At 26.2% G+C, this 15,071-nt stretch overlaps 1 protein-coding gene across 2 annotated transcripts in view; it reads left to right on the top strand.

The window, feature by feature from the left end:
* The window catches only part of LOC142333453 (protein drumstick-like), an 88,078-nt gene extending 78,137 nt beyond the window's left edge, over positions 1-9,941 (top strand). For both annotated transcript variants that reach the window (XR_012758608.1, XM_075380596.1), the window contains one exon: positions 8,435-9,941. Coding sequence is in view for 1 of the 2 variants with exons in the window: in XM_075380596.1 (XP_075236711.1) it covers positions 8,435-8,489 (55 nt within the window). In the remaining variant the exon portion in view is untranslated. The remainder of the gene's footprint in view (positions 1-8,434) is intronic.
* Positions 9,942-15,071: the final 5,130 nt, after the last annotated feature.

A 15,071-nucleotide genomic window follows, 5' to 3' on the forward strand; every position in this document is an offset into this window, starting at 1 on the left:
ATTCGTCAACTGTGCATAGTCTGTTGCGATACACTGCTTGTCGCTACTCCCCATAGAAAGTAATCTGGGGTAGTCAGATCGGGCGATCGTGCAGGCTACAAAGGCTCGAAATGATTGGTTCACCGAAGACGTTTAGTAAAACATTCATTCAGAGTGAGGTCTGGGGCCATCTTGTTAAAACTAACCGTGATAGATTTCCATTTATGTTAAGTGACTAATGTTTGCTAGTCTGTTAACTGACTGAAGTTTGTTAAAACAACACAATAACGACCATTATTAACTGTATTCTCAAAAAAGATTGGACCCACAATGCGTTGTACTGACATCATCCCAGACTCCAATTTTCGTTTCGTGTAAAGATTATTCGTGCAATTCATGGAGGATAGTTTCCGACCACAGTCGTGTATTTTATGAGTTAATATACCCTCTCAGATGAAAACATGCATTATCTAAAAAAAAAACGTAATGTCAAGGATACCTACGAAATTTTGATCAATAAAATGTTTAAACCATCGAAAATAATTTACTCCTTTGTCATATCTGTAGGTTTCAGTTCTTGAACAGACACTACTTTGTAGGGAAAAGTCTCAGTTCTTTTCTTACCGCTTTATGTACGGTAGCAAGTCCAATATCTTGCTTCTGTGCTAGCTCTTTTTGACTTTGATGGATTTTCAGCCATAGTATCCAAAATATCAAACAGTTTCTGTTCGTTTAGTTTAGGTGGTCTTCCACTTCGATCAACGTCTTCAGCAGAACCTGTTGTCCGAAATTTTTCGATAAGTGTTCAAACTGCATTGCGGTATTTGAAAATTTTTTAGGAAACTTGTGATTCACTAAATCAGTTTATTTGTCACGTCCCGAAAGACCTGTTCAACGAGAAAAATGCGTTCTTCTACCGAAAGAACCGTTATGTTTCTCGCAACTATTTATTTCGATAAACGAAACAACACGAAAAGAAACTTTGCACATTCAATCACATCTCAACAACTGATGTCTTGGTTTATTACTGAGCATCGCCCAACGAACCCACAGGACAACCAACCTAACGCTGAATGAATAGAATGCACTATGTAATTCTAAAGCATACTGCACAGCGACATTCTAAACGTAATGCATATCAGTCAATCAAATTTGCAGCAGCATACATATACTGTTCTATTGATTAAATTTACTATCATTAATGTTGATGTATTTATTTAATCTTGTTTTGGCTTAGTTTCATCTCGATCTACCGCGATTTTGTTGATAAATCAAATTTATAAATATATTTTAAAACTTTCCTGTGTTTTAATAATTCTATTTGATTTATTAATTTTAATATTAAATAAAATATTTCCAACATTTTTCAAATCTATTTTTTCACGGTCAGCTGTTTACTTATTTTTATTTTTTTCAACAATTTTTGGATGCTTTATTCTTTGCTACTTTTGTTATCATCTTCCATTAGTAGTTAAAAAAAAGGAATTTATTATTTCTTTACGAGAACAAAGTTATATTTAATTAAATAACATCCTATCTCGTACAAAATATTTGTAAATATAATGTAGCCTTTTTATCCGTTTTAATAGAAATGTAATAATTTACTGCATATATACTAAATAACATTAATTTACTACTTTTCTTCGCCTACGTTGTTATATTCATATTCTGACTGTACGATACTATTATGTGGGTTTACAAACAATGCCAAAAAAAAAAAAAAACAAAAAACAATGAACTATACTGGAATGTAGAACATGAATCATAGTGGGTTGAAAAATCAATTATAAATTTTTCCTTCATATTTTTAGTTCATAAACAATACATTATTATATATTTTTTAAAATAATAATTTTATTATTATATTAAAAGTAAACAAACTAACTTTATTGCTCAATTTAACAGTATATTCCTCTTTTATTTAATATCCTAAATTTTTTTGTACGATATATAATCGAATATGAGAAGAAATAAGTAAAATATGTTTGCATATTTTAGTATATAAGTATTTTATTGATAAAAATAATAATTTTTATTTAGGTAATTTTTTTTACGACCCATTCCCCTCTAAAGCAAACTAATAAGTAATTAGTACTTCTTGTTTTATTACTTATAAATTTTGATAAAAATTAACGAATAAGTAATTATTTACAACCTATACATCTCATTAATTTTACAAAAACTTTTTTACTCTCTCACATTATTTGCATTAGATCAGTTTACGAAAGATTATTTATAATTTACTATAAATTTTATCACGTTAATTATACAATTTTTTATAATCAAATAACATTTTCGTTTTAACTTTTAAATGAAAAACTTTGGCATAGATAAATTGTCACAGATTGTTTTTTGAGATCCTGTTGACTCTTTGTAGATAGTAGGTAGGATATGAAAGGATTCTCAGATGGATTAGAGAAGATGGTTTGTAGAAAAAACTTATACAAAAGAAGGTTTGTGCGTCTACTATTAAAACAAACAGATCTATAAGTTTGTACTAGGAGGAAATGTTGAGTTAAAAAAGAATGTAAGATAATTTTTTGAATAGAGTAATTATATAAAACAAATAATTAATAATTTAGATTATAATAAAATGGTGTAACTAAAGACTGGAAGAGAAGAGAAACGAGCGTTGATTGCATCAAACCAGTAAAACAGCTGAAGGCAAAAAAAATTATAATTGTGATTAAAAAATAAAAAAAATAATTCTGGTACATAATCTATTTCTCTGTTTTATGACGATTCCGTTACATAAATTTTATTTTTTTATTTTTTTGGTCATAAAAGCCAATAGAAGTATTAATCTTCCCCCACTTATGTATATTTCTAACAATATAATCTGTTCTCACATTATTATAAGAGGATAAACTATAAATTTGTTCATTGCGCCAATAAATCACGAACTTAAATTATTTTTTTAAAATATACTCCTGGAAAAATTATTTGTGTTAATTCCATCCATCAGATAAAATATAAAAATGATGATTTTCCTTCTTTGAAAATTTCAAGAACAGACCTTTTGTCACGAAACTTTGCAAAGTAAGGGAATAGGGATAATAAAAAATAACTGATAATACGTTTATTGAATACTGAATAATCGATATGGATTGCATGAAATGCTAAAAATTGTCTTTGTTATTTAAATTTTACTAGGAAAGATTTTTTAGAAACGTTTAATGAATATTCAAAAATGAGTTGTTTTGAAATACCCGTCATAAAATAGATTATTTTTAAAACTTTTCATAGAAACTTAGCTTAAAGAGGAATTACGCTAAAAATTATTTTTGGTTTTGTCATACCAAAAATTTTTGGTTTTGCATACATTTTTATGCATCTTGTTCATTTGCCCAAATATTATATTAGCAGACTGATTAGCAAACAAGATTTTAAATCGTATATTAATTAAATGAATACAATCCTTCAAATTATTTAAACTTTTATTATTGTTATTACTTGTAAATAAATGTTCTCATTATTCTATTTACTAGCTTACGTTAGTGCACTATTAATGAAATACAGCAAAGTTCTGTTGCAGCCTATCTGGAATATAATTTCTGTAATAATTTTAATAGTAAATATAAATACGAGTAACATCTACGTAAACGTTAGCAATTTGAAACTTAGGGTAAAATGTCATGCAATGTATGGTAATGCGTTTGGTGATAAATAAGACTGACGATTACGAACTAAAAATAATTTTTCAATGCCATATCATTAACTGATAAAATAGTATATATATTAAGTTGGTTGTAAGATATAGGGAGAGATAATTTTTTGTCGTATCTTGTATGGCAACCTCTAAAAATTTGCCGATTGGTGTAAGAATGAGATTATCAAAGTTTGAGCTCGATTGGATAACGTTAAGAACTTTTTTCGCTATAAAATTAGAACAGTTCATCCTAGGAATGTGTTTTTTTGGTTTTGTAAGGAAAGTTCCTAGCTTAAATTTTTACTTACACAACTTGTTTGATTAACTTATAGATCGGAAGATATATGGGTTCTTCGTGGACCGGACCCGGAAAATAGACGTTTTAAAAAATTGTTAAAATTAGCAATTTGATGATTTTTTAGTTATTTAGTTTTAGCAGCTATGTAAAGTTATTTAACATCAAAATGTTCAACCGAGATGCTTTTTAGTAAATAAATTTTCAAAGAGATCGGTGAAAAGGAATGGGATAGACGGGGGAAAGAAAGAAAATATTTACATGCGAATCAATTATTTATAATTTGAGTAATCCAACAATAATGAATTTTAAACATTGAATTTTATTAATACAAAAACAATCTTTAAGAATATTAAGTATTAACATCAAAATAAGATTTACGACAAATTAATAATTTTCACAAAAATGGAATAGGTAATTTGGTAGATAGTTTTGTCAGGTTGAATTATCAGAATCAAGTAGGTGGTAAAGGTTTTGAGAGGGTAGATTTCACTGTGTGTGGAAATAACTTTCAACATTCAGCAACTACTTACCAAACATTCTATTTCTGCTCTTCATCTTTTGTTATGCTAGCATTGCAGTCTTTAATTAATTTGACACCCCTTTCGGTTGTGTCGTTTAAAACCCTGAAACGTTCGATAATTCCCTGTCCTTGTAAAAGATCCAGGTCTTCTTCATTCCAGACCATCGGGTTGTTCTAGTGGTGAACTCGTCATCGAAAATCAGATTATTTCGAAGTCCAGTGTTCTAAGGTTTAATTAAATCCTAGTAAAGACAGTTACTTTTATGCGGTTTGAATACCTGATCGTGGATGCCGGTTTCTTTGGTGGTGGGGTTTCAATTAACCACACATCTTAGAGTATTTGCCCTGAGATTGTACAAGACTATACTTTAGTTACATTCATACATATCATCCTCATTCATCCTCTGAAGTAATACCTTACGGTGGTTCCGGATACTAAACAGAAAAAGAAAAAAGTCTTCATTCCAAACATCCGAATCGAATATAAGAAATGAGTTGAATGTTGAACTTTTTGAAGAAGTTGTTGTTAAGGAGTTAATGTTACTGATATAATAAAGTAATTGACTTTTTTTCCCAAAACAGGGTGAACTTCTTCCAAAGTGATTCTGATTTTAAATATCCTACCGTCTTGTATGCTTTTTCTGATGCCTAATGAGCTTACTTAGCTCATCAACATCACCACTGTTTTGCTGAAAAGACAATTTTGTAGCTATGTTTATTTTGATTTTTTGACTAAAGTTTTATCAAAAAAAGTGAAAGCAACTTGCTCTGGGTTCAAATACTACAATGATTTGTAATTTTAAGACAGTGCCACCTTTGAAATATCTTCATCAATTTTTTTATAACTGATTAGGATTTTAAACAACCGTAAATCTTGGTTGGAGGCCAATGTAGGCAAATTAAACAAAAACATTGATTATGAATAAACACTTCTGATGACATCTATCTCGGAGTCACTTAAAGAAAATTGATCTCTGAAAAAAAAAATTAGAGTATATGCTTTTTCCATCCCCTAGCGTGATACAAGCCTCCTGGTGCCCTAAAAGATACGTTTTGAAGCAAAGCTACCTAAAAATATCAAACACAATTGTTCTCTCAATTCTTTATAATCTTCTATAGACTGTTGCAATGGTTTTTGTGATGGATAAAATATTCAACAGCAAAAACGTGGTTAAAAAGTAATCATCACATTTATACAAATTTTAATAATTTTTTGAAAAATTCTATAAATTCATAATAATTCTGATTTGTACGTTTGTCAAAGAAAAAAAAAAATATTTCCTAGGATAAACCGCTGTAATTTTTATAGCGAAAGACACCGATTTTTTTTCAGAAAAATACCTTTTTTATTCTTTGGGACTGACAAGGCTGGTTTGAACATTATCAAATTGAGCTGAAACTTTGACATTCGGATTTTTCCAATTGACAACTTTTTATGGGTTCCCATTAAAAAATTCGGACATTGATTCTTACGACCACCCTATTATATATGTACTTAACAGAATCGTTTAACTTTAAGTTCGGTAGTTTTTCATTAGTGTTACAATTAATGAGGCTGTTTAATTATGTAATAGATCTAAAATTAATTTTTGCTATTTTTTAGCGTACAGCTTATTAAAAAAATGATCAAATTATGGAAATTTTTAACATCTGTGAAAGGGCTCTTGACTGATAAAGTTAATTGTTGCAAAAGAAACATGTTTTTAACCTTTTATATTAACTCCCATTTTCTTTCTATTAGATTTTTCTCTAGGCTCTACATAATCATAATACACAATCATGTCAGTAAAACTGAACATAAAAAACTTTAGCAAAACATAAGAAACATTAGTTTCTTATTACACCGAATTTTTGTTTATTCTTACTGTGATTTTTCTAATTTTACTGAAATTTTATTTCGTTATTATTATTAAAATGAAAGAAGCAGGAAACGACAGCAAGTGCGCTTAATTCAGATTTTTACTCTACTTTCGTGGAAGTCAACAACAAATCTCACAAAAATATTGTACTACAGCAAACAAACGATAATTGTCTAAACTAAAACCAGCCGACAATCAATTGCCAGCTTTATTTTAAAAAACAAGTTTCTTGCTACCTTTTATCATTTTGGGGCTCTCATACTGAAGGGGTAAAAAGCATTCGGGTATAATTAATTTTTAATAAAATAATCTCTTAATTTTGATAATAAGTTTACAATAACTTTTTTAATTATTTAAAAATACAGATCCGTAATTCTAAATATATACAGTTATAATTCTTTAAAAAGGATTAAACATTTACGGCTAATTTTTTTAGCGGTAAGGCTAATTTTTTTTTAGAATAAGGGCTATTAAAACACTAAGATTGTTAAATTTTAGATACAATAGGAAACTTGCTACATGGATTTAAATTTAAAATAGTTTTAAAAGATTAAAAAAATATGTTTTTTGTTACCACAGACCATTGAAGTGGGAAGGATAATAAATTTTTATACTGGTTTGAAGGTCTATTCATGTAAAAAATATAGATGTAAAAAGATTCTATTAACTCTTTTTCTGAAGAAAGATATAGAAAAAAGAATATACGAGTATTTATTTTGAGTGTATATATAAATAAATAAATATATATATATATATATATAGAGAGAGCCATTTTTCGGGGAGGGTTGTGAATATTAAATAAAACTTTTTAGTTATTTGGGATTTTGATAAAAAAATCTTAAAATTTTGTAAGAAAATGTTTTTCTAAAGTGCCTCAGTAAATATCTGAGATTTTATATCGGCCAAAATACCCCCTCCACTTTTTCCAAAACATTATGTTGCTATAGTCGGAAAATTAACGAAACTTACTTAACGTTTTTAAAAATGGATTTAAGTTTGTATTAAATTGTTCTAAAATTAGCTAGAAAAAAAAAACTTAATAAAAACAACTTAATTAAATTATATTTAAAGATAATACACGTAATAAAGTAATTAATGTAACTATATTAAATTTCAAAGTAATTTTCCGTAATGAGCCATAATACTTATTTTCTTTCAGATAGTTATAGCAGTCTAATGATCTTTGTAATATGCTCATTTACTTTTAAAAGGAGAAGTTTTTTCCTGGAAGTTAAACACATAAATTTTAGTACCGCTTAATATTGAAATATATTATACAGAAAAATTTAAAAATTACGAGTTATGGAACTGAGACAAAGGACATTGTGTTTCATCCAATAAATGGAAGGATGCTTCCGTGAAGAAGAAAGCTGATGGAAATGTTTGACTGCGTGTTATAAATTGGTGATTTAACCTCAATTCCCATTTTTTTCCGGTACTTTCTTCCTCTGTAATTTCACAGAAACAATTGTCACACAAAAACTCAAATAATTGTTCATAAAAAAATGATTATTTTCGGGAGTAATTTGTGGTATTCCACAAATACAAAAAAGAAAAGGAAAACAACAATCAGTTAAATGTACTCCGAACTGTCACGAACTTTGAATTACTGAACACGTGAGGCATTATTATTATTATTTGAAGTTTCAGTTTGCAGACTAAGGTGAATCAGAATTAATCTAAGAGAAATAAACTTTTCTTCTATGGATTGTGGGTGCAGCCTGCCTTCTACTCTACTTGCGAATTCTAAAAGTTTTAACTGCAAGTCATCTACACTTGCCTTTTTTTTTACTTCTAAACTATACTTCTTTTATGCCGTCTAGTTATTGTACCGTTATGTTCATGTTAAGCTTGTTACCGATAGAAGTTCATAAGATACAACAATTATATATAGTATATAATTATTATTAGTATTAGTATATAATTATTATTATATAGTATATGTCTTTGACAGTGTTGTTTAGAGCATTTGTCTGATTCCCAATTGTTCTTAAACGTTAGAGAGCTCACTTTATCACTGATGGAAAATATTTATAGCCTACTAAAGCGATGACAACGAACTCTAAAATTTATTATTTTTTTCTTTGTATATTATTTGATAATCATTAATATTAATTTTATTTGCGTAGGTCTATTCACAGCCCAAACTGCAGGAATGCAACTGGCTTTACAGCCAGATTATGAAGAGCAATACTGTGCGCTGTGGGACCTCGCCAGGTGCCTAGCTACCTCTACGGGACCCGCTGATGTCACTCTACGCACGTTCAAGCGTACCAGCAGAAAAAACCATATATAATATATTATAATTTATTCATTATGTAAAATTACAGTATTTATTTATTTTAATGAGTTTTTTTAAAGAAAATAATATTTCTGAACTTTAATTCCTCTCATAAAATTCTTGTAGAAATAAATATTATATTTAAATCTAAAAAAAAAAAAATAATACTTATGCGATATAAATTTAACTAATTATTAAATTTTAAAATATTCCTCTTATCTAAAGAATATACCTTATTAAACTTTATTAAAATCAAAAAAGTAAAAAATAAATTTACAAAATTTAAGCAGTTTTTGTCAATTCTAATTACAAATTTTATAGGAAACAACGATTAGAAAGTTTAATAATTGTTTAAAATTAATTACAAATATTAAGTAATTCTGTCTTGTTTATAACCCATACTTATCTTCACAAAGTAAATTAAGTATGATAAAATAAATTTTAATAAAATATGTGCGAAATTTCTTGATTTTTCACTTTTAAAATGTAGCTAAGGCAACTAGATACAATGAATGACGAGGAAACACGTCATTACCTAAAATGTCTTGCTCAGTTTTCCTTACACAATGTATCTTATTGCCATAGATATATCTAAAATCAGACTAAGGGTAATAAATCTTACATATTCTTTCATGATTAACAGAAGGAAGTTGTTATAAAATCATAAAATTATCATTAATAAATATTAATAGTTTTTATTTCTACATAAATTTACTGGACTAGGGTCAATCGCTTAATTGCGATCGAATCACTTTCTATTAATCAATAATGATATTATATTAGATAAATATTATAATTCAGTTCTATTATTAAAATATTTTTTTTAAAAAGTCAGTTTTACTCTGGAAATATACAATCCGAACTAGTACAGATTTGTAGCGTTCATCAAAAAATTAAATCTATATTTAAAAAAAAAATTTGTCATTTTTTTGATTTATTTAAATATTATTAAAAAATATAAATTACTATATTTATCGGGGATTTGATTTTTTTGTGTACTCTTTTTTTGATACAGTCCGTATTTACACTGTATAATCATAGTATACTACTATTATAACAAAAACATTGCCTCATTAGCAAAATTATAAAGACAAATTGGTTATTGAAACAAACGACCTACACTTACACAATGTTTTCTGATATAAATGTTATTGTTGATTTGTTAGTCCGTTAATATTCTTACTATTTTATTCGTAATGAGATAAATCCTGATTTCAGTGATAAATTCTATTATGCAAATAATAGGCTTTTATTAAATAATAATGTTCAGAAGTAATATTTACTTATTGTTTTATATAAATTTATTTTTAATTAAATGTTAAATTTATTACTTTTGTTTGCCTACATTACCTCTTTTATCTACATTAAAAAAAAAATATATATATATATTATTTATATATGAGATTGTGTATTTTTTTTACTAATAATAGTTATTATTATTTTTATGTTTATTTTTATAAGTTATATTAAGTTAAAATAATATTTGTAATTTTATAGAAAAAAATAATTGTAATATTTTATTTTTATTTAAAAAAAAAAATTATTTTTGATTTGATATTTATTTATTTTCAACAATATTAACACTTTTTTCTTTTTTTTTGTTGAAAATTTACTTAGTAAATTATTCTTGGATTTTATGTTTTTTTTTTTTTTTTTACTATTCAAATAAAAAGAAAGTCCTGCATATTTGTTAACTTATAGTATAACTACTGATTAGTCCAAACAATGCTTACTCAAAATAAAATTTTCCCGAATACGTTTTGCTAGAAAATTACAAAAAACAACATAGGTGTTAGTTAATATAGAAAATTATTTTAAATAATATGCATTAAAAATGTATAATTATTATTTTTATTTAAATTTAAAAAAAAAATATTTAGAATGAATTAACAATTAACAAAATGTGAAAGCGTACAAAATTTTAAACGACTTAAATAAGGGTTAGAGCTATGGTTTGTTGATATTGAGTAACTAAGGTAGTTAGTTGTTAACTTATTCTATGATTTCACAGAAATCACCAGTGATTATTAAGTTATGTTTACAAAGTTTTGTAGTATATCCATAATCATTCTAAAAAATATTGCAAAAAAACAATTAACTTTAATTACCCTACAAAAATGAAACTCATATTCTTAAAACGAAATTTATATATTACAAATTAAACAAGAATCGTTAAACGTTTATAGATTAAAATGCAAAGAAAGTAAATCGAGGTATAACCATTAAAAATATCAGAATACTGAAATCGGGTATGGGGGCGCTATTTGCGAGGTGGAGTAAAAATACAAACCCACAATGCTTATTAAATCTTATTTTTTAGGTTATACGTCCACCTAATTAAAAGTTTTAACAATACGAAACGATTATTACCGTTAGTTTGGACTGATTGGGCGATACTATAAATTAATAAATTACAAACTTCTTAAAAAATATTTTTTTAATCTAGTCTTGTGTAACCTGATTAAACTATAAATTTGAGTTAGGCCTGAGAGAATCATTGATACAATAGAATACATTGTTATAATATGTTGATCGATCGATTGTTAAATATTATTATTATTATTATTTTTATTATAGCTTACTACGGTACTACAATGTGATGATGTTTTTATACTAGTGAGACTGCGCCTGGAGTTATGCCGTTTATAGTGTGCGAAGTGGCTTCTCCTCGTTGAGTTAACCGATCCGCTGTTCTATTTCATAACAATATTATATACACTCATTGATTTTACTGGACTGAATATACCATATTATTAACCGGATATTACCTACATTAAAGTGGACTGTGTTATAATTATCAATACTTCGCTATACATCCGTGTGCAATATTAATTCGCTCCGGAAACGTTTTTACGATTATCCGTATAAACACATTTCTGCGAGCGATGAACTTTTAATTTGTGTTTTTTTTCTACAGATTTTTTTATTATTACAGTTGTGTAATTTTAATATACATTATTATTTAATAAGATGAATTAGTTGATAAAATGAGCTACTGATATTTTTATTCTTTTCCTAAAGAGTTCGTACGTAATTTTTTAGTATGTCTTATTTAACGAGAGATAGAGCAGATATAAACAAGAGTACTAATGATTTGCTACAACTCACAGCCTACGTCACCGATCGTTTCGTGTGAAACTTAATAAAATTTTACTTTTCTAAAAATGTTCTTCGTGTATTAATCAATAATAAAATTATATTTTATAATCAAGAAATATTTATTAATAAAAATAACGTACTGATAAAAGTTTATTCAAAGAAAAATAAGTTTGGGGTCATTCTAATTTAATAAATAAATATATATCCATCAGAAAAGTTTGTATTTGATTATAACTGCTCTCGATTTTCGATAAATAAGATGTACATAAATGATTATTAGTTACTTTATTCGAGTAGGAAATGAGATACTCAGTTTATTTTATTTTATGTAAATATATATAAACTGTACAACTAGTATTTATGCACATTAATTTTTAGTAATCGTTTAATAAATTAAAAATTGTAATATAATAATTTTTATTGTAAATAATAACATTGTATTAATAATACGTAATGTATTTCCTAACGTCTCTAAATTTAAATTATAATAATATGAGGCATATTATATGTGAAATCTTTCAATTTTATATTATTAAAATTATATATTTTTCTATTAAACTGAAATAATTTTTGTAATAAAGTTTTAAAGTAAATAACTGTAATTATCCCTCGACAGGTTAAAGTAAGGGTAAAAAGGAACTGCTAAATCTGGAACATCAAGTCGTTAGGTCCAGTTAACGATTAAATATTATGATATATTATTTTAATTAACCTATATAAATAATAATTTCATTAAAAACAATATTCCAGCGTTAGCCAATCATCTTATAAAACTATCCACGATCACATTAAACATAATAAGGTCACATTAAAATTCACATTAATATTTTATTTTATTATATTATGTCTAAGTAATATAATTAATTCATCTAATTTCTATACATCTCTTTCTTTTTGTTAATGTAATTAATTTCTTGATGTATGTTTTTGTTTTTTTTATTTTTATTTTTTTTTAGTAAAAATGTTGTTTTCTTTTTAATGTTAAATCCGATTAACATATTAAGGATTTTTCTGTACAAAAATTTTCTCCAGTTATATTTCGTCAAATTTTGATAAAAATAGGCCTATTTGAAAATTATTATTATTAAATAACTATTTAGAATTAATATGGTAAAGTTTTCTATCAAAATTACATTACGCTTAACAGTCGAGCTATGTTAATTATTATCAGTAATTTTAGCCATAATATTTAAAAATATACACAGATATATAATGGTATATGAAAAAAGGAATTTTTTTATGTAAGTAATACTTTGTGTAATCTGTGTATCTATCAAAATATATTACTCGTACGTGAACAATAATTTTTTTCATAACATTTATATAATTATAGTTGCGGTTGCAATCATTAAATAACAGGCCTATTTCTTTCAACTGAATATATATTTTTTGAATTGAAGTAGCTCTTTTTGCACATATATATTTTTTATTTTACTTTATTTAAATAATCTATAATAATAAATATTTAGTTAACTTTATTTACAGATAGACCTATTAGTTATTAAGGCTTTATAATTTTTTATACATATTTTAACGCTATGATTTTTGCACTCTGGTACTATATCTGCATACATTCACGCATAAATATATGCAATATATTTTATATAGAAATACACAATATTCTATGAAATATAATTTTAATGTACTTAAGCACCTAATTTTTTTGTTACGTTTATGTGAAATAAATATTAAAAAATAATTACTATTTTTAATTTATTTTGTATAATTCTCCATATTTTATCGAAAATAATTAGAAAAAAACATTATTATTGTAGATTATATATGGTAGATGTAGATATTAATTTTATATAGAATATATATTATAAATAGATATATCTATAATTATAATTTTCTTTAATGTAAATATTTAATGCTAATAAAATAGAGAAAAAGCTTTGTTTGCTTGTATTTCTTTAGCTTATAATAAAATCATCCTTTTGCTTTTAGTCCTTATTCATAATGATAAAAATTATTTATCTTTACATCTGATCATTATTAAAATTCAGTTTAGAAGTATTGAAAAATATACTGTTAAAATTTCCTAGAAATTCTATAATGTTTAAAATTTAATCCTTTTCCAAGGATAAAAGTAAATAATTTTACTTTAGATTTTTATTTTTTTTTATTCGTTTACATGGAAATTCGTAATGATTTAAAAAAGAAAAGGAAGGAGTGGTTTTTAAACCGTTAAAAGTTATTAAAATTCAATCCTGTGCTACTCTGTTATTTTAATACATCATAAAAGATAATTAATTCGAAACACCTAAAATTAAAATATTTTGAAATATTTTAATAAGAAAATAACTTTCAATAAATTAAAAAAAATTCCCTAGTTATTATTTGAAGGTTGGCAATTCATCATTTTCATCTCTGATGATGCCTTATTTAGAAAAAAAAAAAAATATATATATCAGCTTATGATTGAAATATTTGTAGATTATATTCAAGGGTGAAACAACAAAATTCTTGAGGTAAGAAGCAATCTTCATTTATAGAAGAAAAAATTCTCAAACTTGTAAGTTTGAGAAACAGTAAACAATTAAAAGAAAATTCGTAAAATTTAATCTTTTACTTGTTTTTATAACATTCTAAAAATATTTATTTTTAATTCCGATCATATAACTTTTTTATTAGCTAATGCATAATTTAAAGTGATATTTTCATAAATCCAAACTCTTAAATATAGTTCCTCGTAGATGTAATATCCCTATTTCGAATTAAAAAAAGAAAATGGACCGATTCATTCCCCTCACATGCAGACAACAGTACTAAAACTATTTCTGAGATAATACAAAAAAAGAGATCAATATACATTACATAAACATACATAATATATGGGCGTACACACACACCCGCGCGCGCGCGCTTTCAGAGTCTTGTATGTTGTCCTTTTGGACCAGGAAACCTCAGAAGTAGAATAGTAGAAATGCAGTGCGGTCATTTTTTAAAGACTTTCCTTTTCTTCTAATATAGTAATATTCGGGTAAGCAATACCGATTTCAATCGTGGTTTTAACCATTGAAATTTGTATTCTGGTTCAAGGTTTCTATCTATTTTTTGTGTATGAAATACTAAGAGTGACTTGGTAAGTTAACTAAAATTAGATTAGGTTGTTGATAATCCACCAGGTTGGTCTAGCGGTGAACGCGTCTTCTCAAATAAACTGATTTCGAATTCGAGAGTTTCAACGTTCAAATCATAGTAAAGGTAGTTACTTTTATACGGATTTGAATACGAGGTCATAGATAACGGTGTTCATTGGTGGTTTGGTTTCGATTAACCACACATCTCAGGAATGGTCAACCTGAGACTGGACAAGACTACAGTTCACGGATTAGTGTAGAATGAGGATGATACTCATACGTATAATCCTCATTCATCCTCTG

Source organism: Lycorma delicatula, chromosome 1 (assembly GCF_047948215.1).
Source record: "Lycorma delicatula isolate Av1 chromosome 1, ASM4794821v1, whole genome shotgun sequence".
Taxonomy (NCBI): Eukaryota; Metazoa; Arthropoda; class Insecta; order Hemiptera; family Fulgoridae; genus Lycorma; species Lycorma delicatula.